The 20952-nt window shown below is 42.6% G+C and overlaps 1 protein-coding gene across 1 annotated transcript in view; it reads left to right on the top strand.

The window, feature by feature from the left end:
• Positions 1–794: 794 nt before the first annotated feature.
• The window catches only part of COQ10B (coenzyme Q10B), a 30603-nt gene continuing 10445 nt past the window's right edge, over positions 795–20952 (top strand). The window contains exons 1-5 of the mRNA XM_033230767.1: positions 795–1043; positions 7880–8029; positions 10530–10722; positions 15392–15493; positions 18925–20746. Of these exons, the coding sequence (XP_033086658.1) occupies positions 928–1043; positions 7880–8029; positions 10530–10722; positions 15392–15493; positions 18925–19092 (729 nt within the window). The 5' untranslated portion in view covers positions 795–927 and the 3' untranslated portion in view covers positions 19093–20746. The remainder of the gene's footprint in view (positions 1044–7879; positions 8030–10529; positions 10723–15391; positions 15494–18924; positions 20747–20952) is intronic.

The following is a 20952-nucleotide window of genomic DNA, read 5'->3' as shown; positions in this document are numbered from 1 at the left end:
ACAAATATCTGACTACATTTAATCAACAATCTCATTTACTGTTCCCAAACTATGTTAAATAGGTAGTATTGCTATCCTCACTTTACAGTTTGCAGGAAAAGTATTGGCGTACAAACCTTAAGACCTGAGAACTGAGGGAACAAGAAGTCTGGACTTGACGACTGATCACCGAAACAAGTAAATGAAAGCGAAGTCGTCTGATTAGTATGGTATAAGGGAAACCTAAGCCATACAAGAACACCAATTAAAATTTGGGCCACGCAGGAAGAAGGCAGATGGAACTGCTGCTGGATAACTGAGGCTCTTTCCTAATGACAGGACCTTATGTTGCCTTCATAATTACCCCGTGAGGTAGGCAAAGCAGGCATTGTATTACACAATCATTAACAAGCAGGACGGGAACGGCCAGACTTCGCAGCCAGGAGCGATGGCCTGTTTGGCTCCGCGCTCACGGGTTTGGACAGTTACATAATTAACACCCTAACCCTGGGGCTTCCCGCAACCCCAGGAGGGGCTGAAGTCACTGGCCTCCCGACCGGAACCGGACCTCAGAAGAACCAAGGCGGTTGGTTAATCCAGGAAAATTCCTGCGCGGGGCGTGGACTGAGCAGTCACTGAGTATTATGCAAATTGTGCGAGCTCGCGGGAAAAGCGATTGGTCGGTCCGGGGAGAGAGGTGTGTCCTGGCCGGCTTGCATTTCCTCCGATTGGCCGACAGGCTGACGGGAACGTTTACAGTCAGCCCTACGTAGAGTGAGCGTGTGTCAGCGACGTGCAACCCGGAAGCGAAGAAGGGGCGTGTCAGGCTGCGGCAGGGGACCAGCCGATTGGCTGGGAGGGACCGGAGCCGGGCTGCCGGCCCGAATAGAGGAGGGCGGTGCTGCAAGGCTGGTCTGGGAGGTGACGACCGGCTTCGGAGCGTCTATCATGGCAGCTCGGACTGGTCGCACGGCGTTGAGAAGGGTGTTCTCGGGATGCCTTCCGAAGTCGGCGACAGCGGCCTGCGCCCCCGCTCGGGCGCAAGCGCCCGTGCGGAATGGCAGGTAATCAACAGCGGGGGCTCTGCGACGAGAGTAGTTTTACATTTTGGGTGCCAAGTTGGAGGACCGGAAGGATTTGGGGGTGAGGCAGAGCCGGACTCGGTGCATTTCCTTGTTTTTAGAGGAGAAAGCTCTTTTGCGTTTGGCATCTGAGGGACTCAAGAGCGGCGCGCATCCCCCGGGCCCAAGGCTGTGTTCGTGCCTCGTTTCGCTCTTGAGAGGCGGTGAAATCATCGGCGAAGCGACTTTGGAAGCAATTTGGCCATTGGTGCCTTGGGGCTCTTCCGGTCTCCTCCCCTATGGCCTGTTGCTACTGCTGTTGGAAAGTGTTAGCTTTGCGCGGAAGGGTTGCCGGCTGCTGGTTGTACGGTGGCTTGCGGTTTGGTGGGAGCTGCCTTCTCCGATTCCTTCTACCTGCCGGATGGTCAGATGTGTTTTCCCAATTTCTGAAAGAGTGCTTTGCCCTCGCCATTTAGTGTTTACAAAACTAAATATAGCCAACATAAGGGACCTGAATTTTTTCACTCTGCTGTAACTTACAGGTCCTGTAACCTTGAACCGTAGTCTGCTTTCGATTTCCCTCGTTGGTTCAGTTTTTTGGTAGGTGGGGGTGGAGATGGAGGTCAGAACATGGATACCATACTTATACGACTTAGTTTCCTTTTATTAATAACATTGTAATGTTCTTGAAAATTAAAGTTAGTGTGTTTAAAATGAATTCAGGTGTACAAAGTACGAGGTGGGGAGAGAAAACACAAATCTAGTTGAGCCCCAGGACATTTAGATTAAATTAAGATCCAACCCTACGGGAAACGAGGAAATAATTTTTTTTAAAAAAGATTCAATTAAGAATTTTTTAAAACACCAACAACCTTACCAAATCCAAATCCCTTTAGACAAATGTTGGATGAGACAAATAAAATCATAAAATTACTCATGCTTTAGAAAGTAACTTCAAAAAGTAATTTCAAGCAGAATAACCCTGTCATACTTCAGATCTGTTTGTATTACTGTTATAAAATGTTGTCTTGCAAATAAACAACATTTGCTTTTGAGAACAATACAGTTGCTTTGGTGATCAAATTGAGGCTTCAGTTCCAAGATAAATACTGTTTATGATAATGAGGGTGGCAGTTTGAGTTCATTTCCAGTGTTAGTCATCAGATTCTGACCTTTATTATACTTAAGTATTTGAGAGAGTAGTACTGGAAGACGAGTGACAAAAAAGCTGTTTTCCATGTGGTCCAGTGGTCCAGTATTCATTTCATGACTTAACTGTATATATGAATGTGTGTCTCCTCATATCGTAGTTTAAGACATAGTATTCCTGGAAGTGCATGAAAATAGATGTGCTGTCCAGGGCACTGTAACTATAGCATGCAAATTGATCAGAAAATGTCCTGTTAGTTTGCTTTAAACACAGGTGTTTTCTTTAGGATTGTAATCAGATTGTGTAAGGGTATTTTTTTGGGTAGGCTGGGAGGCAATACATGAACCTGGTAGAAAGGTTCATGTATTGACTCCCACTAAACAGATGAACCTTTATATATAGTAAAAAGTCAACCAGGTACCCAGTTCACCTCTTTAGAAGCAAAGATCTCATCTTTTCAAGTAAAGGTTTCAGCACTATTCACAATAGCCAAGATACGGAATCAACGCAGGTGTCCAACAACAGATGAATGGGACTGGGCGCAGTGGCTCACGCCTGTAATTCCAACACTTTGGCAGGCTGAGGCAGGAAGATTGCCTGAGCTCATGAAACCAGCCTGGACAACATGGCAAAACCTTGTCTCTACCAAAAAAAAAGAGGAAAAAAAAGTGTGTGTGTGTATACACATACATATATACAGAAAAATTAGCTGGCTGTGTGGTGCAAGCTTGTGGTTCCAGCTGCTCAGGAGGCTGAGATGGGAGCATCACTTGAACCCAGGAGGTTGAGGCTGCAGTAAGCCTTGTTTGGGCCACTGCACTCATTACTGGGCAACAGAGCCAGACCCTGTCTCAAAAAACAAACAAGGTCGGACACAGTGGCTCATGCCTGTAATCCCAACACTTTGGGAGGCTGAGGCAGGAGGATCACATGATATCAGGAGTTTGAGACTAGCCTGGACAACATAGTGAGACCTCTTTTCTACAAATAAGTAAAAAATTGGCAGGGCTTGGTAGCGCATGCCTGTGGTCCCAGGTAATTGGGACCTGAGGTGGGAGAATTGCTTGAGCCCAAGTGGTGGCTGAGGTGTGTCGTGACTGTGCCACTGCACTCCAGCCTGGGTGATGGAGTGGGACCCTGACTCAAACACAGCAACAACAACAAAACAGAAGAATGGATAAAGAAAATGCAGTGTATATATTAATACATGACGGGAATACTATTCAGCCATAAAAAGAGAATGAAATCCTGTCATTTGCAGCAACGTGGATGGACTTGGAGAACATTATGTTAAGTGAAATAAGCCAGGAACAGAAAGTTACACATGACAAGTTCTCTCTCATATGTGGAAGCTAAAAGAACTTGATCTCAGACAGGCACGGTAGCTCATGGCTGTAATCGCAGCACTTTGGGAGGCCAAGGCGGGCAGATCACAAGGTGAAGAGATCGAGACCATCCTGGCCAACATGGTGAAACCCCGTCTCTGCTAAAAATACAAAAATTAGCTGGGTGTGGTGGCAGGCGCCTGTAGTGGTAGCTACTTGGGAGGTTGAGGCCTGAGAATCGCTTGAACCGGAAGGCAGAGGTTGTGGTGAGCCGAGATAGCACCACTGCACTCCAGCCTGGCGACAGAGCGGGACTCCATCTCAAAAAAAAAAAAGTTGATCTCATGGAAGTAAAAAGAACAGAGGATACTAAAGATTGGGAAAGCTGGGAGAAAGGAAGGGATAGGGAGAGATTTGTTAAAGGATACAAAATTAACGCTAGCTAGGAGGAATACATTTCTAGTGGTCTATACCCGCGGTTCCCAACCTTTTTGGCACCAGAAACCAGTTTTGTGGAACACAGTTTCTCCACAAATGAGGTTGGTGGTGGGGGATGGTTTCGGGATAAAAGTGTTTCACCTCAGATCATCAGGCATTAGTTAGATTCTCATAAGGAGCAAACAACGTAGATTCCTCACATGTGCAGTTCACCATAGAGTTCCTGCTCCTATGAGAATCTGATGCCACTGCTGATCTGACAGGAGGTGGAACTCGGGCGGTAATACTCACCTCCTGCTGTGCAGCCTGGTTCCTAACAGGCTACGGACAGGTACCAGTCCATGGCCTGGGTGTTGGGGACCCGTCTTTTATACCACTGTAGGATGACTATACTTAGCAATAATATATAGTTTCAAATAGGTAAAAGGAGGATATTGAATGTTCCTAATGCAAATAAATGATGAATGTTTGAGATGATGGATGTGTTAATTACCCTGATTGATCACTATACATTGTATGTATCGAAACATAGAATTATGCCCTTACCACTATTAGAAAATCAACTACGGCCGGGCGCGGTGGCTCAAGCCTGTAATCCCAGCACTTTGGGAGGCCGAGGCGGGCGGATCACGAGGTCAGGAGATCGAGACCATCCTGGCTAACACAGTGAAACCCCGTCTCTACTAAAAATACAAAAACTAGCCGGGCGAGGTGGCAGGCGCCTGTAGTCCCAGCTACTCGGGAGGCTGAGGCAGGAGAATGGTGTAAACCCGGGAGGCAGAGCTTGCAGTGAGCTGAGATCCGGCCACTGCACTCCAGTCCGGGCGACAGAGCGAGACTCTGCCTCAAAAAAAAAAAAAAAAAAAAAAAAAAAAAAAAGAAAATCAACTACTACTTGTGGTGTCCCAGAAAATTTAGAATTCACAAAGCCATCTTGCTTTTTTATATTTTCATTCATAAAGTGTTATTTAGAGCTGAATATATAAGAATCTTAGAATCTTAAAAGGTCCTAATAAGTTCACCCATATACAGTTTATGTTTCTTTTCCATTACACTGTTGTTTTTTTTTTTTTTTGAGACAGGGAGTCTTGCTCTGTTGCCCAGACTGTAGTGCAATGGCGCCGTCTCGGCTCACTGCAGCCTTCGCGTCCCAGGGTCAAGCATTTCCCCTGCCTCAGCCTCCTGAGTAGCTAGGATTACAGGCACATGCCACCATGCCCGGCTAATTTTTGTATTTTTAGTAGAGGCAGGGTTTCACCATGTTGGCCAGGCTGGTCTCGAGCTCCTGACTTCCGTTGATCCACCTGCCTTGGCCTCCCAAAGTGCTGAAACTACAGGCGTGAGCCCCCAGCACCCAACCTCCATTACATTGTAACAGATAGTCATGTAGTATTTAGCTTAAGCACATTCATTGACCTCTATTTCATTTTCTCTGTAATAAGCCTGTTCAATTTTTATAAACAGCTCTAAAGTGCTTTATTGTATTATAGAGCCCAAATTTGTCTCCCTGTAGTTGAGGTTTTGTTTTATACTTTGGGGTCATATTTTCTTTTTTTTTGAGACGGAGTCTCACTCTGTTCCCCAGGCTGGAGTGCAGTGGCACGATCTTGGCTCACTGCAAGCTCCGCCGCCCGGGTTCACGCAATTCTCCTGCCTCAGCCTCCCAAGTAGCTGAGACTACAGGCACCCCCCACCGGGCAGAGCTAATTTTTTGTGTTTTTTTAGTAGAAACGGGATTTCACCGTGGTCTCGATCTCCTGACCTCGTGATCCACCTGCCTCGGCTCCCAAAGTGCTGAGATTATAGGCGTGAGCCACTGCGTCCGTCCTGGGGTCGTATTTTCTTTTTCTTTTTCTTTTTTTGAGACAGAGAGTAGCTGTCGCCCAGGCTGGAGTGCAGTGGTGCGATCCACTTCATTTACATATATATGTATGTATATATGTGTATGTATTCATATATATAAATAAATGGAATGAGGCATTAAATGCTGCTAATGCCTATGTGTATTGGTATATACATATACACACACACAGTTATCATGTATGTACATCTTTTCTCTCTTTGCATGGCTAACTCCTTATCCCCTATGTCTCAACTGAAATCTTTTTTTTTTTGAGACAGAGTCTCGCTCTGCCACTCAGGCTGGAGTGCAGTGGCCAGATCTCAGCTCACTGCAAGCTCCGCCTCCCGGGTTTACGCCATTCTCCTGCCTCAGCCTCCAGAGTAGCTGGGACTACAGGCGCCCGCCACCTCGCCCGGCTAGTTTTTTGTATTTTTTTTTAGTAGAGACCGGGTTTCACCGTGTTAGCCAGGATGGTCTCGATCTCCTGACCTCGTGATCCGCCCGCCTCGGCCTCCCAAAGTGCTGGGATTACAGGCTTGAGCCACTGCGCCCGGCCTCAACTGAAATCTTTTAAGGGACTCGTAGGTCACCCTGTCTAAAGGAGGTCCTAATTACACCTCCCCCCTCCCCCCATTTCTTTTTCAGCACTTTTTTGAGTCAATCTTCACCTAGAATATAATATTCATAAGGCTTATGTTTGTTCTATTCACCATTATATCCTTAGTACCTAGCACAGTCTTAACTTAGAATAGGGGCTCAGTAAATATGTGGATAATTTAAATTGAATTATCCTGGCCAGCAATGACTATTAGCGTCAAATAGTTATGTAATAATCTTTTCTCTTATCTTTTTTTTATTTTTTATTTTTTGAGATGGGGTCTCGCTCTGTCTCCCAGGCTGGAGTGTGGTGGCACAATTTTGGCTCACTGCAACCTCTGCCTCCCAGGCTCAGGCAATTCTGCCTCAGCCTCCCGAGTAACTGGGACTACAGGCACCTACCACCACATTCAGCTAATTTTTTGTATTTTTAGTAGAGACGGCATTTCACCATGTTAGCCAGGCTGGTCTTGAACTCCTGACCTCGTGATCCACCCGCCTCAGCCTCCCAAAGTGCTGGGATTACAGGCATCAACCACCTCCCCCAGCCAGTTCCGTAATAATCTTATTAAGGAAAGTTGAAAATATTTAGGTGAACAAGCATATATCAAACATTTGGATATAGAAGTATCTCAAACAATAACTTTCTAGTTAACTAGACATATTTTTACATATATGCATTGAAATGGAGACTGCGAGGTAAAGGAGAACACAGCAACAGTTGGTTTTTATTTGCTTTGTTTTTGCTTTTGTTGAGACAGAGTCTCACCCCGTCACCAGGCTGCCGTGCTGTGGTGTATTCATAGCTCATTGCAACCTCAAACTGCTGTATTCAAGCGATCCTGCTGCCTCAGGTTCCTGAGTAACGGGAACTACAGGCACATGCCACCATAGCTGGCTAATTTTTAAGGTTTTTTTTGTAGAGACAGGGTCACCATGTTGCCCAGGCTGGTCACAAACTCCTGGCCTCAAGGGATTCTCATGCATCTGCCTCCCAAAGCAGTGGAATTACAGGTTTGAGCCACCATGCTTGGCATCAGTACTGACAGGACCACCAGATCTCTGCCAAGAGATTTGAGACCTAATTTTAAGTCTCATTGGAGTGGATCAAGAATTAAAAACACCTGTGGATCCAGCTGGGAAAACAACGTAGGTAGACAACACAAATTGGAAAATAGATTTGGGTATCTAGCAAAGCTTATGGCAAGAATAAGTTGTAACACATGACTACAGAGTGAAAGCCAACTTTCTGGGAGAGATACGTTTTATGCCAGAAGCTTCTAACCTAACTAAGCAATTATTTTTAGTTTTTTAACAGTGTTTAAGAAGCTGTACTTTTTCTTTTTGTGTGTGTGTGTATTTTTTCAGGAACATTCTGAAGTTGCAAAGCCTTCCGAAGTGTGATAATTACTTTATAATCTCTATAATTTGTGCTTCCTCTTAATTTTTACTGTCACTCTAAATCAGGTGATTTTTGTTTTTTCAGATATTTAGCTTCCTGTGGCATACTGATGAGCAGAACTCTTCCACTACATACCTCAGTTTTGTCTAAGGAGATATGTGTACGAACTTTCTTCAGAATCACTACACCATTAATAAACAAAAGGAAAGAATATTCAGAGAGAAGAATTTTAGGGTTTGTATATAACAAGAATTCTAACTAAAAGAGCATGTTCACAATTTTCTGTGGGGTATCGTGCCTCTTTCTGGATTATCTTCTTACAGACTAAGCTCTTTTTTCTAGGTTGGCTTTTTTCTTTTTTTTCTTTTGAGATGGAGTCTCACACTTGAGTGCAGTGGCGCAATCTTGGGTCACTGCAACCTCCGCCTCCCGGGTTCAAGCGATTCTCCTGCCTCAGCCTCCCAAGTCGCAGGCACATGCCACCATGCCCAGCTGTTTTTGTATTTTTAGTAGAGACGGGGTTTAACTATGTTGGCCAGGCTGGTCTCGACCTCCTGACCGCGTGATCCGCGTGTGGCCTCCCAAAGTGCTGGGATTACAGACATGAGCCACCGCTCCTGACCTAGGTTGGCCTTTTTCATAGCCCTTGCTATTTTATAAATATTTGTTGAATGAATATAATTATATGGTAAGTCTTGAGTATAGACTTAAATCTTTGACATGTAAAGAAAATTATGACCTACATTTTTTGTACATTGTTCTTTTCTATATTAGCAACATTACTCATACATTGGGCCATATGTTTACATAGCTTCATATATAGATGTGCATAGATAAGTACATACATACCAAGGCTCCTCATCTAGAACCTTTGGTAAACATTTTCTGTAAAGGGGCAGATAGTAACTGTGTTAAGTTTTGTGGGCCGTAGGGACTGCTCAACTCCTTCATTGTAGTCCAAAGGCAGACAGATAATATGTAAATAAATGGGGGCGGCCACATTCCAGTAACATTTTATTTACAAAAACAGGTGATGGGCCAGGTGTGGCCCCAATATAGGCGTAAATAGAGCAGACGTTAAAGACACTACAGTTCTGCTAAACCGGTAATATACCATCCCTCCATAGGGGAATTTCTACAAATGGCTCTTAATTCCTCCTAACTGGCCATGAAGCTTTGTGAAAGTGCATTTTGTTAATTTTACTCATTTGCTTTTGTTCTCCCTATTTTTCTGTAGTAAAAGACTTAACAGCATTGTTCACTAAGTTTACCTTTATTACTAGCTAGTCTCTGTATTAGTTAAGGTAATGCTAACAGCCATATAGATAATACCCAAGAGTTCATTTTTTTCTCATCTAGAGTTCAAATGGGTGTGTCGTCTACTCTAGTCCAAGTAGTGACTCAGAAACCTAGGCTACATCCAACTTTTGACCTCTGTAATTACTTAGTCTTCATAGTGTTAATCACATTGGTCTGGAGGTGACGCACAACACCTCCCCCCAGATATTACTGGCAACAGCTAATTGTGACCCCATCTAAATGCAGTGGGAATGAGGACTGGGAATTGTTGCTTCTGATGGGCAGGTACTTCCTAGCAACAGCACCACGTAAAAGAAGTGCAAATCTTTGGACGGACATCATTGCCACAGGTGTTACCTGTTAAAAAGAGAAACGGCAACTACAAAAATAGTGATTTAGTTTGCTTTACTCTGTGTGTGTGTGTGTGTGTGTGTGTGTGTGTGAGAGAGAGAGAGAGAGAGAGAGATGGAGAGGTGTACAGGGTCTCAGAGAGAGAGAGGTGTACAGTGTCTCACTCTATAGCCCAGGGACCTGTAGCCAGAGAGAGAGAGAGAGGTGTGGTGTACAGAGTCTCACTCTGTAGCCCAGACTGTGGCATGATCTTTGCTCACTGCAACCTCTGTCTCCTGGGTTTAAGCAAATCTCATGTCTCAGCCTCCCGAGTAGCTGGGATTACAAGCATGTGCCACCACACCTGGCTGATTTTTGTATTTTTAGTAGAGATGGGGTTTTACCATGTCGGCCAGGCTGGTCTCAAACTCCTGACCTCAGGTGATCTGCCCACCTCAGCTTCCCAAAGTGCTGGGATTACAAGCATGAGCCACCACGCCTGGCCATACTCTCAGTTTTTAAATGCTGGCTACTAAAAATTAAAAACTACCTCTTTAGGCTGGACATGGTGGCTCATGCCTGTAATCCCAGCACTTGGGGAGGCTGAGGAGGGTGGATCAGCAGGTCAGGAGATCGAGACCATCCTGGCTAACACAGTGAAACCCCGTCTCTATTAAAAATACGAAAAATGAGCTGACCGTGGTGGTACGTGCCTGTAGTCCCAGCTACTCAGGGGAGGCAGGAGAATCACTGGAACCTGGGAGGTAGAGGTTGCAGTGAGTGGAGATCATACCACTGCACTCTAGCCTGGGTAACAGATTGAGACTCCATCTCAAAAAAAAGCAAAAAAAACTACCTCTTTGTATCACATTCAACTTGTGAGATGCTAAATTGTGATCTCTGCCATACCCTATATATTATTTATTTAGAGACCCTTTTATTTTCTGTGCTGCTTGAAGTCATTAATTCCAGAATGTGGTTCAACATATGTGTTGAATGATTTATTTATCATACACAGTAAGTTTTATACATATTCACTTTGAAGTATGTGTATATTATATAACTGGATGGAGTTAATACTTCTTTTTATTTTTATTTTTTAAAGATATTCAATGCAGGAAATGTATGATGTAGTATCGGGAATGGAGGATTACAAGCATTTTGTTCCTTGGTGCAAAAAATCAGATGTTATATCAAAGAGATCTGGATATTGTAAAACACGATTAGAAATTGGATTTCCACCTGTGTTGGAGCGCTATACATCAGTAGTAACCTTGGTGAAACCTCATTTAGTAAAGGTAACAGTTTTGTTTTTTTGTTGTTTTTAAATATTCTTCCATATATTAACTCTGTCAAATGGATTAAAGTGTAATAACCTAAAAAAACTTATTTAACCTAACAGGAGGAGGGTAAAAAAAGTATTACGTTTCCTAACTGTGTTACTGTATACAATATTAGCATTCTTTCCAAATAAAAGTTTGAATATAATATGGGAATGGGAAACTTTTCCCTTTTTTTCCCTTCTGTTGAGGACTACTGACCCATAGGACAGATCACTTGTACCACCCAAGTGGGAAATGTTTTAATTTTTCAGCTGTTTTAGAATATGAATTAAATACTTTATTATTGGGGGAAGAGTAAATTTGTTTACTAAATATATAGTTTTTTAAATTAAAGAAGGAATGGTGGGGAAGAAGGAAGGAACAAAATTAAAGTGGTGAGAGGATAAACAAAGGTAGAAAGGATACAGGCATGGCACTGTGGCTCACCCCTTTAATCCCAGCACTTTGGGAGGCCAAGGCAGGCGGATCACAAGATCAGGAGTTGGAGACTAGCCTGACCAACATGGTGAAACCCCGTCTGTACTAAAAATACAAAAATTAGCCGGGCATGGTGGCACGTGCCTGTAGTCCCAGTTACTCAGGAGGCAGAGGCAGGAGAATCACTTGAACCCAGGAGGCAGAGGTTGCAGTGAGCCGAGATCGCGCCATTGCACTCCAGCCTGGGCAATGAGCGAAATTCCATCTTAAAACAAACAAACACAAAACAAAAACAAAACCATACAGGATAAAGTAAATCTCTTTATCATTGTACATTGACGCATTTACTTCCCTGCTCCCTCGTCCCACGTAATACTATACTTAATGTTCAGCTAATACCGTGTGTCTTAAAAGTTCCGTGAATGCACAGTGCAGTACTATTCTACAGCCATGTGCCTTTGTATCTTGCTTATTCTTCTGTCTGTAATGCACTTACCTTCTTGATATTCCTTCAAATTCTGACCATCTGGGGTCATTTTCTCTCCTTTCATATTGATTAAGTAGCACTACCTTGGTGATTCTTCGGTGCTTTATTCATGCTTTCTCTTATCACTCTGTGATATATTTCTTCAGCAGGATTTCTCCTTGACAAGACTGTGGTACTTGAGGGAAGGAGCCCCTGTCTTTTTCATCTCTGTATTCTCAACAGCAATACTGTAATGACGGGAGTCATGAGGGCTCCATACTTATGAAGCTTTCACTACCTGTATTCTTGGATTATTGCAGATTGAGAGACATTCATGATAATCTTAGAATAACTTTCAGCACAGCTAAGGGGGGGATAAACTGTATTAGGAAAAAAAGTAATCTTCATAATAACCTGCATTAGATGATCATAGCTATCTCAATTTTATGAAGCTTAAGGAGATTAAGAACCTTGGGCAAATTCACACTTGCATGTGTCTGACTCCAAAACTATTTTTTCTTTTTTTTTTCCCACTCTCCTTCCCCCTATTTTTTCATTATAAGCTGCCTCATATAATAATGCTAGTTTGTTTTTTAAAGACATATTTGAGAATATATGCTCAACTTTCAGTTGTTCCTGGGTTCAGTTTCCAGAATTTTTTTTTTTTTTTTTTTTTGAGATCGAGTGTCACTCTTGTTGCCCAGGCTGGAGTGTAATGGCATGATCTCGGTTCACCGCATCCTCTGCCTCCTGGGTTCAAGCAATTCTCCTGCCTCAGCCTCCTGAGTAGCTGGGATCACAGGCACGCACCACCAGACTGAGCTAATTTTTGTATTTTTAGTAGAAACGGGATTTCACCATGTTGGCCAGGCTGGTCTCAAACTCCTGACCTCAGGTGGTCTGCCTGCCTCAGCATCCCAAAATACTGGGATTACAGGCATGAGCCACCATGCCTGGCCTAGGTTCTGGATTTTATTTATTTATTTATTTATTTATTTATTGAGACGGAGTTTCGCTCTTGTTGCCCATGTTTTGGATTTGGTTGGTTGATTGATTGATTGAGATGGAGTTTTGCTCTTGTTGCCCAGGCTGGAGTACAATGGCACAATCTTGGCTCAGCACAACCTCTGCCTCCTGGGTTCAAGCGATTCTCCTGCCTCAGCCTCCTGAGTAGCTGGGATTACAGCCATGTGCCACCATGCCCAGCTAATTTTGTATTTTTAGTAGAGACGGGGTTTCTCCATGTTGGTCGGACTGGTCTCGAACTCCCGACTTCAGGTGATCCACCTGCCTTGGCCTCCCAGAGTGCTGGGATTACAGGCATAAGTCACCATGCCCTGCCAGGTTCTGGATTTTAATACCCAATAGACAACACAGTAAAAATAATTATTGTTATTTTTTACCCAATACAGTAAAAATTATTATAAGGGAAGAACAGAAACCATGTGACAGTTCTGTGAATTATTAGCTGACCAAAACATGCCTGTCACTTAATATGTCAGTAATTCTAGTCTACAGTAATCTTTAATGGCCAGAAGCCCTTGAACATTTTCAGAGAGGCAACAGTTCAATGACTTTTACTGCCTGCTTCATGATACAAACATTTTATATGGATTAGTTTATATAATGGTCTGGATCAGTTCTCTCAGAACAGTCAGTAGTGGGTCATCATAGTGACAACTTGTACTGTGCAGTATCTCTGCTCTTAGAAATGAGGTCTTTGGCAAACTGTTCCTGTCAAAACATAACAGTAAAAATCTGTGCATCCTTGGGCTAGATAATTGAAGTGAGTGAAATACTGCCAGATTTTGTATAAAAGTAGTCAGAGGAGGCCGGGTGCGGTGGCTCATGCCTGTAATTCCAGCACTTTGGGAGGCCGAGGCTGGGGGGGTGGGGGGGGTGGGGGGGGTGGATCATGTGGTCAGGAGATGGAGACCATCCTGGCTAACATGGTGAAATCCCATCTCTACTAAAAATACAAAAAAAAATTAGCCAGGTGTGGTGGTGGGTGTCTGTAGTCCCAGCTTCTCAGGAGGCTGAGGCAGGAGAATGGCATGGACCTGGGAGGCGGAGCTTACAGTGAGCCAAGATCCCGCCACTGCACTCCAGCCTGGGTGACAGAGTGAGACTCCGTCTCAAAAAAAAAAAAAAAAAAAAGTAGAGGAACTGACTCCCAAACCTGTTTATCGTTTACTCCCAAACCTGTTTATCCTTTAGTGTTAAATTTCCTATAAGCTTCTTAAATGATTGTAAAGAAAGGCAGAATGTATTATCCTAAAATTGGGCAACTGAAATAACAAATAACTGAAATAACAGTCTATTATAGACTCTTGATGCTCTTAAAAATTACTTGTGCACTTCAGGAATGCTCTGGGTTATTTGTGCAGGTGAGGTGTCTCATGCCTGCTGTAATCCCAGCACTTTGGGAGGCCAAGGCAGGAGGTTCACTTGAGCCCAAGAGTTCATTACCAGCCTGGGCAACATAGGGAGAACACAGCTCTACAAAAAGTAAAAAAAGTTAGCTGGGCATGGTGTCACACGCCTGTGGTCCCAGCTACTTGGGAGGCTGAGGTGGGAAAAAGTAAAAATAAAAAGCTGAGCGTCACTCAGGGTCATAACCAGCATCATCAGTCCTAACAGTGAACTAGTAACTATGGTTCTGGTTACCATTTTCACATTGCAGATGGCAACTGTTTCATGGATCTCAATAAATTTTTATTTATTTCTTTCTTTTTAAGACAGTCTTATTTTTAAGACTGTCACCCAAGCTGGAGTTCAGTGACGTAATTATAACTCACTGCTGCCTCAGTCTCCTGGGCTCAAGCAGTCCCCTCACCTCAGCCTCCTGGGTACTTGGGACTACTGGCATGCATCACTACACCTGGCTAATTTTTAAATTTTTTCAAAGAGACAGGGAATCTCATTTTGTTGCCCAGGCTGGAGTGCGGTGGCATAATCATAGCTTACTGCAGCCTCGAACTCCTGGGCTCAAGTGCTTGGCCTCCGAAAGTGATGGGATTACAGGTGTGAGCCACCACATCCAGCCACAATAAGTATTTTTTTAATGATACAAAATAGGAACTACCAAGATGCACTGCACATAGTATGGTTAAGTATTGTGATTGTGTGCCTACTGAATATAAAATATACATGTGCATTGAAAAAATCAGAAAGAAATGGATCAGTTCTAAGGGCCAGGACTACACAGTTAGGAAAACTAGATAGAGGCCTCTAGGAATAAGGAGCAAAGAGTGAAGGAAAGACTATATGTGATTAATAAGAGAAGTCTTTGAGTAGGAGATAAATGTGTACCAGGTACCTTATTAACATTTCAGCGATCTCATGATATAAAGTAGGTATTACTTTGCAGATTAAGGAAATAGGGTATGGGGATTTAACTTGTTCACGATCACTTATATGTAGCAGAGCTGGAAATAAGCTTCCAAGAAGCTCCCTTTTTTGCTGCTAGAGGAAGGAAAGCTAAGTAGCAAAGCAGGTGTTAGCAATGGAAGAGAAAACAACTGGCAATCTTGGGGATCCCTGCAGAAAAAAAAAAAAAAAGGCTAATATTGGCAAGACATTACTTCCTAATACCAAGCTAAAAATTAGATCTCTTTATCTCCTGTGGTCTGACCTATAAAAATTATTACGAAAGAAATCAGCCTCAATCATAGTAGATTCTTAGATCTGGCCAGTAGCAAAGGTATTTAACTGTGGTTTTATTTTTTCATTTTGTTCTAGGCATCTTGTACTGATGGGAGACTTTTCAATCATTTGGAGACTATTTGGCGTTTTAGCCCAGGTCTTCCTGGCTACCCAAGAACTTGTACCTTGGATTTTTCCGTAAGTCTCATAAAGCCTTTGATTTGTTTCACTAATAAGGTAAAATTGGTAAAAAGTAATCATTTTTTAGAACACAGAGGCCATAATTATATTGAAGACCTTTTTCTGCATAAATGCTAATGAACATTTCTTTTTTATTCTATTTCTTGCAACCGTGAATATTTCTTCATTCTCTACTTTCTATTTTTTACAAATCTGTAGATGATAAGACACATGCCATGACTTTTTGACCAGCTTAATAACAGTTTTGAACTTAATAGTTTTAAATTAACATCAAATGAAAGAACACATTGCATATAAGATGCAGAAACAGGCTAAGTGCAGTAGCCCATGTCTGGAATCCCAGCACTTTGGGAGGCTGAGGCAGGTGGATCACTTGAGGCCAAGAGTTTGAGACCAGCCTGGGGAACATAGCAAGACTTTGTCTCTGCTGAAAATAAAATTATTAGCTGGGCGGGGTGTCTCACGCCTGTAATCCTAGCACTTTGGGAGGCTGAGGCAAGCGGATCACCTGAGATCAGGAGTTCGAGACCAGCCTGACCAATATGATGCAACCCTAGTAAAAATACAAAAATCAGCCAGGCGTGGTGGCATGCGCCTATAATCCCAGCTACTTGGGAGGCTGAGACAGGAGAATCACTTGAACCCGGGAGGCAGAGGTTGCAGTGAGCCGAGGTTGTGCCATTGCACTCCAGCCTGGGCAACAAGAGCGAAACTGCCTCAAAACAAATAAAAATAAAAATAAAATTATCCCTGTGTAGTGGTGCCCACCAGTAGTCCTAGCTGCTGAGAAGGCTAACAAGCAGATCGCTTGAGTCCAAGGGTTCGAGCTTGCAGTGAACTATGATCACATCACTGCATTCCATCCTGGGCAACAGAGTGAGACCTTGTCTCAAAAAAATTAAATTTAAAAATAAAAGATGCAGAAATAAGGTAATAGGTTTTTTTCATTTTTTTGAATCTAGAGTCTGGTAACTTTCTGGTTTTTTTTTTTTTTCTCAGATGGGGCCTTTCTCTGTCACCCAGGTTGGAGTGCAGTGCTGTGATATTTACTCACTGCAACCTCTGCTTCCCTGGCTCATGTGATCCTCCCACCTCAGCCTCCCAAGTAGCTGGGACTACAGGAATGCGCCACCACATACACTTATTTTTGTATTTTATGTAGGGACGGGGTTTCGCCATGTTTCCCAAGGCTGGTATTGAACTCCTGGGCTCAGGAGGTCCGCCTACCTCGGCCTCCCAAAGTGCTGGAATTACAGTCATGAGCCACCGCACCCAGCCTAGTAACTTTTTTTTTCATGTAATCTTAGTTATAGCAAACTTGCTAAAGCAAGTTGTGGTTTTTCTTTGCCAACAGGTAATATGGGAGTTGTTCTCTGTACATGCAACTCAGGCATTGAATTTTAAGAAATGGTGGCAATTTTGACTAAATTATCGTGTACTGTTCTCAGCTCTTGAGTAATTTTCATTAAATCATTATAGACATTAATAGGACAATTGGGGCCGAGCACAGTGGCTCACGCCTGTAATCCCAGCACTTTGGGAGGCCGAGGTGGGCAGATCACTTGAGGTCAGGAGTTTGAGACCAGCCTGGCCAACATGGCAAAACCCCATCACTACTAAAAATACAAAAATTAGCCGGTTGTGGTGCATGCCTGTAGTCCTAGCTACTTGAGAGACTGAAGCAGGAGAATCACTTGAACCCAGGAAGCAGATGTTGCAGTGATCTGAGATTGCACCACTGCACTCCAACCTGAGAGACAGGGTGAGACACTGTCTCAAAAGACAGTTCGGAAAATTTGAATAAGGTCTGTATAAATTAGATAATAGCATTATTATCTAGTAGTAGTAACTCCCTCTGTTAATTTTCTGATTTTGAGAATTACAGTATGGTTATTGAAGACATTAAAATAGGGAAATTTGAGTAATGGGTACATGGGAATTCTTTGTATTGTTTTGCAGGTTTTCTTTTACAAAAATGAAGTTATTTCATAATAAAAAGTAAACATTTTAATATTTAGAGGATATTTGGTCCTTAAAACACAGTTCTCAAACCAGTTGTCTTGAATTCTATATGGAACAATGAGAGGGTATAAATAAAGTTCTAAAAGGGTATCCAAGGGAGAGAATACAGTCATGGGTTCTTAGTTTCTGTTTCTGGTTGGGCCAGTAAAGCCTCTTCCTCATCCCTCTTTTCCACTTACCACTAGAGACAGAAACTAAAACCCATGGCTTCAGGCTGTTAAAAGCCTAAAACAAAACAAAACAACAACTACAAAATAAGGTGGATTGGACAAGCTTGTCCAAATCATTGGCTACTTTAAGATTGAACCACATGACCGGGCGTGGTGGCTCGTGCCTGTAATCCCAACACTTTGCGAGGCCTAGGTGGGTGGATCACCTGAGGTCAGGAGTTTGAGACCAGCTTGGCCAACGTGGTGAAACCCTGTCTCTGCTAAAAATACAAAAATTAACTGGACATGGTGGCGTGTGCCTGTGGTCCCAGCTACTCTGGAGGCTGAGACAGGAGAATTGCTTGAACCTGGAAGGCTGAGGTTGCAGTGAGCCAAGATTGGGCCATTGCCCTCCATCCAGCCTGGGTGACAGAGCAAGGCTCTGTCTCAAGAAAAAAAAAAAAAAAAATTAAACCACTTATACCATCTGCCCTGTGGATTAGGCACACGTGCATGCACACTTCTAGCCTCCTCTTACTGCTGGTGCTTCTCAATGATACCTATGAGAAGGATCATTTCCCTTCCTTATTTTCTTTTGTGGGATAGGATGGATCTAAAAGGGGCACATTAATAAGAAGGCATAGTGATTAATGTATTCAGCAAAGGTTTTGTCCAATCTTCTCTGAAGAAACAGACTTTTCCCCTTGAAATAAAATTGGTTGGCCTTGTTTATGTAAGCTTATTATGCCAGCAGTTGTGCTTGTTGCAGTAAAAGAAGATTCCTTCTTTTCGGGGGATGCTAAAAATCCCACCTACATACATCCACACAATTCTGCCTTAGATACTCAGTTCTTAGTGTGAACACCACTGTCCTAAGTGGAGATTTAGTTTAAAAAAAAATTTCTGGCTGGGCACAGTGGTTCACGCCCGTAATCCCAACACTTTGGGAGGCTGAGGTGGGCAGATTGCATTAGCCCAGGAGTTTGAGATCAGCCTGGGCAACATGGCAAAACCCCTTCTCTAGCAAAAAAAAAAAAAACAAAACACACACACAGATTAGCCACGTGTGGTGGCATGTGCCTGTACTACCAGCTACTTGGGAGACAGAGGTGGGAGGATTGCTTGAGCCTAGGAGGTTGAGGCTACAGTGAGCCGCGATTGTGCCACTGCACTCCAGCCTGGGCAACAAAGCAAGAGTCTTTCTCCAGGAAAAAAAAAAAAAAAAAGCAAAAAATAATTTTCAATATTTTTCTACAGATTTCTTTTGAATTTCGATCACTTCTACATTCTCAGCTTGCCACATTGTTTTTTGATGAAGTTGTGAAGCAGATGGTAGCTGCCTTTGAAAGAAGAGCATGTAAGCTGTACGGTCCAGAAACAAATATACCTCGGGAGTTAATGCTTCATGAAGTCCATCACACATAAAGGCAAAAAAGAACTGGTGTCACCTGCTTCTAACTTTAGTGTGTTCACTTTTAGGAAGTATTTTCATGACATGTTTTCAGAAGCCAGAAAGCATTTGTTAAACGCAACTTTGGTTATAAACCTGCACCATTGAAAATTTGCACATAGAATATAGACTCACTTGTACATAGAATTATTTCTTCAATCAAGTATAATTCAAAATAATATGGACATTATCATGTTCTGCATTACAATAATGGGATGTCATCACCATTACTAGAATATGGGCATGATTCTTCTGAGCAGAAGTTGAAACTGTAAATTTAAACCTTTTAATTATCACCTTACCTGAAAGAGGTTAGTTAAGATATTCACGCAGTATGTGTTATATTAACCATATCTCACTTAAGTTATTAAATTCAGACTATTTGTAACTTATTGTTATAGGGCCTACCATATGGCTTAGGATATTTGAGTAATCATATATTTAAAGTAAAAACTTTGGGCTGGGCGCAGTAGCTCACGCCTGTAATTCCAGCACTTTGGGAAGCTGAGGTGGGCAGATCAGTTGAGGTCAGGAGTTCGAGACCAGCCTGGCCACCATAGTGAAACCCCATCTCTACTAAAAATACAAAATTAGCTGGGCATAGTGGCACACACCTGTAATTCCCGTTACTTGGGAGGCTGAGGCACAAGAATCGCTTGAACCCGAGAGGTGGAGGTTGCAGTAAGCCAAGATCGCCCTGCTGCACTCCAGCCTGGGCAACAGAGGGAGACTCTGTCTCCAAAAAAAACAAAAAACAAAAACAAAAGCTGTTAGTGAAGGTTCCCTGGGACTTTTGATATTTTAAAAATTGTTCTTATGACTAGTAGATAAATTCAGTGCCATAATGAGGCTAGCTCCCAGATAAACAGTGAATTTTTTTCTTTTTTTTTTTTTGGTGAGTGGTCCAGAGCTTTAAGCTACTTTTCCAGTAGTTTGCCACTTTCTCCGAGGTAGTTTGGCTGCTCTTTCAATTATGCTAATTGTGTGTCAAATTTTGTCTACAACAGTAGGCAACAGATGAAGATAAGTTGGTTGAATGTCTCGAGCACTATGCATCCCTATTTTCTATTTATTGTGTATACTCACTTTCAGTAATGTGTTTCAAACCAGTATTTTTTAAAAAACAAATCAATGTAAGGACTGAAGTTGAAGTAGCAACATAATAAAGTTAATTTGTTTATTTTTTGTACAGTTAGTTTGGTTATTGATATCTTCCTATATTGTTTCAATGTGTATTTGCATAGACATAGTAAAGTGTTATTATAGCTTTTCATGTCTTAAAAATATCTATGAAGATTTCTGAAATATCTATTTCTATGAAGAAACAGACTTTGACAAATATAAGCAAAATTCAGTTTTCTTTTAACCAGTCATTGATCTCCTGTCCTCATTTCACTACATACCAACAACCCTCTGGCATTAAACTTCCAGTGATAGTACTATTAACTTTGTTTCCTCAGATCAACAAGGGACCTCAGTAATTAGTTCTCTACATAAGTATGTATATGTATTAATTTGTTTAATAAATCTGTTTTGAGCACCTGCTTTCTCTCAGACACTGGGTATAGAGTGATGAAGGATTCATACCAGCCTCTACTCATGAGGAGCCAGGTTGTGCTTTCACACAAGGTAAGCAGTATCTTTCCACTTACAGATGAGGTATTTGCCGAGAGCATAAGTAGTTTGCATATAATTACATACATTTTTTTTTTCTTGAGACGGAGTTTTGCTCTTGTTGCCCAGGCTGGAGTGCAATGATGCGATCTCGGCTCACTGCATCCTCTGCTTCCCACATTCAAGCAGTTCTCCTGCCTCAGCCTTCTGAGTAGCTGGGG

Source organism: Trachypithecus francoisi, unplaced genomic scaffold (genome assembly GCF_009764315.1).
Source record: "Trachypithecus francoisi isolate TF-2019V2 unplaced genomic scaffold, Tfra_2.0 Lachesis_group13, whole genome shotgun sequence".
In the NCBI taxonomy this organism is placed as follows: domain Eukaryota; kingdom Metazoa; phylum Chordata; class Mammalia; order Primates; family Cercopithecidae; genus Trachypithecus; species Trachypithecus francoisi.
The sequence above is the reverse complement of the archived record's forward strand: the minus strand, read 5'-3'. Positions and strand labels throughout refer to the sequence as shown.